Source organism: Drosophila suzukii, chromosome 2L (genome assembly GCF_043229965.1).
Source record: "Drosophila suzukii chromosome 2L, CBGP_Dsuzu_IsoJpt1.0, whole genome shotgun sequence".
Lineage (NCBI taxonomy): Eukaryota > Metazoa > Arthropoda > Insecta > Diptera > Drosophilidae > Drosophila > Drosophila suzukii.
This window is the reverse complement of record NC_092080.1, coordinates 1560143-1563809: the sequence shown is the minus strand read 5'-3', so window position 1 is coordinate 1563809 and position 3667 is coordinate 1560143. Positions and strand designations below refer to the sequence as shown.

At 38.5% G+C, this 3667-nt stretch overlaps 1 protein-coding gene across 1 annotated transcript; it reads left to right on the top strand.

The window, feature by feature from the left end:
• The first annotated feature begins 432 nt into the window (after positions 1–432).
• On the top strand, positions 433–865 carry LOC108011088 (uncharacterized). The gene has a single exon (XM_065868368.2). It carries the CDS (start codon positions 496–498, stop codon positions 790–792), a length of 297 nt encoding a protein of 98 aa, XP_065724440.2. The 5' UTR covers positions 433–495; the 3' UTR covers positions 793–865.
• Positions 866–3667: the final 2802 nt, after the last annotated feature.

The following is a 3667-nucleotide window of genomic DNA, read 5'->3' as shown; positions in this document are numbered from 1 at the left end:
GATTAAGCCGGACCATTCAATGTTAAGTTATTATATTTTTACCGATTTTATTCAAATGTAATACTTCTTATATCTTATCAGATTTCTCAAGAGATTAATATAAATGTAAGTGAGAAGTTCATCAATCTTAATAGCTTATAAGAATTAGTTTACAATTTTGATCTACCTTAACACCCCTTAGGTGACTCACGAACTTCAGTTAATGCCAAGGCAACCCCCAGTTATGCGAACCACCATGAATCAGCGACCCAAGCCAGCTATAATATATATTATAATAAAATCGAGCAGCCCTGAAAAATGTAATCACTAAGGGGTTCCAAAAACGTTGATCGATCAATGTACTGATAAAAAGCAGAGAGGATTTCCTTATCACAGTCTTCAGTGTCGAACCACTGAACAAATAAAATATATATAAAAGAGCCAAGCGAAAAAATTTAACAGTTAGCGCTATAAAGTCATAGAAACAAGACCAAGTTAGACTGACTATCGGGGAAAATGAGTAACGTTAATAATGTCAATATCAACGTCCAGTGCGAGTGCTACCACCGCCGCGGACTTCTTTATTACGCCAATCCCTTGGCTTGGGGTCGTCCTTGCCGCAGATGCCGTCGCATGATGTCCAGGAATAACATCGTGGTGACCGTGCCAGCAGGACAGGTGGCTACGCCAGTGCAAACCACCGCCACCACAGTGATACCTGCCCAGAGTGCGACCCACTGGCAGGTGCAGCAGGAGCCTCATACCATGTCCGCCCTGCCACCTAAGTACGACCAAGCTGTTGCCGCCAACTAAATTTATGAAAATAAAAAATACATAAAAACACACAATAAAAATTCCTTAAAGAACATTGCAAAATCTATGAAAATCCTACTGGTATCTCCTCTATCAAGGGCATCAAAATTTATGGGACTAAGGAATATATGTAATTGTATAAATTCCGCGTGTAACTTCTTTAAAACATTTGGAAAAATAGATTTTATTTGCCCTAAAGAGAAGATGCTTTTTGTAGGGGTTTATTTCCCTGTGTTTAATTTGCAGTATAGTTAGTAATACAATGCAAGTAGGATTCCCAGCTCATTTGCTAGGAAACGGAAATAATAAAGATCATTTAAGAAACACAAGGGCACAAACGGAAAGTTGTCACTGCACTGGCCGAAAATCCCAGCTGAGACCCGCTTAAATGAGAATTAATTGGCCCCGCTGGTGCTGCAAACCAGGGTTGCCAACTACTTTGTGCAATTAAAACAAATTGTATCTAACAGATACACGGAGCTAGTTAAGACCTAACTAAGTCGTTTCCCGGGTATATCAAGGTACCCATGCATTTTGCATACCCTAAGTTAGAATAATTTACAATATTATGGGTGTTACCAAACAACCTTACCCTTAAATTTTTATTATTGCTAATTACATTTTGTATCATTATTACATTTAAGGCCTATGAAATATTAGAATTAGAAACACAAATAGCTCAACAAATTGATAATTTTTCTACGCACTTAGAAGGGTATTCGATCCATAGACTTAAGAACTAGTTTAGTTTCGCTGTGTGTGCTTTATTGCCACCTTAACAAAGGTCTCTAACCAGGTTTAGCTGCATCATAAAACTTTTCTGCACATAATAATTCATATTAAACTTAGCCGGCCATTCGCTAGCTTCCTCTCTTTCTCCTCGTCGCTAGTCGTCTCTGTCTATTTTTTTCCGGCTTGGGTCACTCATTCATTCATTTGTTAGTTTTCAAAACAAAGGATGCCCTTTCTTAGTCTGGATTTCGCTGCAAGGGATAAAAAAACGTTTGTTTTATTAAAAATACATTAATTCAAGTTAATATTTTGTTAAGTTCTCTAAGTAAAATGTAAAAATGTACTTCAAAAGTTACAATATAATATTACAAAAAAATTCAAAATTTAATAACTAAATAAATTTAAATAAATAAATTACTGTTTTTACAACACTTTTGTTTTAGTTGGTCGGCTTTTAAAGAACCTGGGTCATAGATACTACCTACCAAGAGAACTATTTTACCAGCCTTAACCCCTTTACACCACAGGCTTTATGTTTTCCCTTAAACATTCGCTTCATCAGACGCCGGCGACCTGTTTTCGCTGTTGTTTTATAAACAATGGAAGTATTATGTGGGGGGCATCAACAATAGCCGTGGGTGGAAAAGCGTTTAGGTTATGCGGGGGGAGGGAAAATGGAAAACATGTCGGAAAATATATAGTAGAAGCTGCTGCTTCGGAGGCAGTCAAAAAACAAGGTGTTTCCGACAATTTTTGCCCGCCCGAGGCCCAACGTCAACGTCATTGTCGACCGTTTAGCGTCTTGGAAAATTCCGAAAACGATTAAGGGGGAGGTTTTAGAGGGTGTTAAGTAGCTGGAGCCCTTAACCCCTTGCTTACCTCGTTTTCTTGACGATTGAGGAACCTGCAGTTAGCCCCAAACGATTTCCCCCTGCCCCAAAGCCATTAATTAAACCCAACCCAAAGGCTTTGCGTCCCCATTTTGATTTTGCCCTTTGTTTTGGTTGGCCTTTGTCTACTCGTTTTCAGATATTTTAGCCAGGAACATTTTTTAATTGTGTTTCCGGTAATTTACACTCTATTAAAAAATTTACTTCTCCATAAAACGAGCCTTAACCCTTGACCGGCTGCTGTTACGCATTGTCAACTCATCAAAAGTACCGTCATTATCATCACAACGTCATTGGTTTTCGTCTACTTCAGCTGCTATGGGCAAAATCAAATTACATTAATAACTCGAGATGGGCATAAATCAGGCCCACAAAGGTGGTTCATTTTTCCGTTTTCCCCTTCGATTTCCCCTTCCCATGGAGCCAATCATGATCCAACCACTCTCAACTCATCAAATCTGCTGGGAAAATTGTTTGGAAATTTTAAACAAAAACCAAAAGCCCTAAACCAGCAGGTGGAGAAAAAGAAGTCGAGGAGAAAGCCGCAAATTTTGGAACATTTTACTAGCCACGCCCACCAGCTGCCGCCCCTTGCACACACACACACCCGCAGACAAACCCTTTTGTTGTGATTGTTCATTGAGGCGTTGAGGAATCTGGAAAGAAGAAGCTTCAGTGGGCAGTGCACTGAAGAAAAACATAGTACATTTATACTAAAAAAGAAAACGAAATTGATTTTCTTTAAGTAATGTAGAATCTATAATCCGTGGTGCACTTTACAGGTTAATCAATGATTAACAGGAAATTTAATTTGGCATTTAGTTACCTTTAACTGAACTATTATGGCACTTTCAAAAAAAGAACAAAAACAAATTCTAAGAATTCTAAAAATAATAAATTTTAATTAATTAATTTTTATTTTCTGTGTTGATGAGGAGAAAATCTGGGAAATTAAATGCTGAGGGAGGAACATGTGGGAGAAGTCCTGGCAAGACGAGAAGTTAGTCCTGTGCATTACCCCTGCCCTCCACAGCATGCATGAAATGTCTATTCTAATCCGGAAATTAAATTCCATTTAGAAATTGTCCTATACAAAATGTTTGGTCAGACATGTTCCCCTCTCCTCAACGACAGGGTGTGTATATGTGTTTGGGGATAACTATAGTCGAGCACACATCTATATATGCTTAATTTATGGTGAGCTCATCGGACAACTGAGGCAGCAGCCTGAGTTTCGCTTTGACCAGAACTTA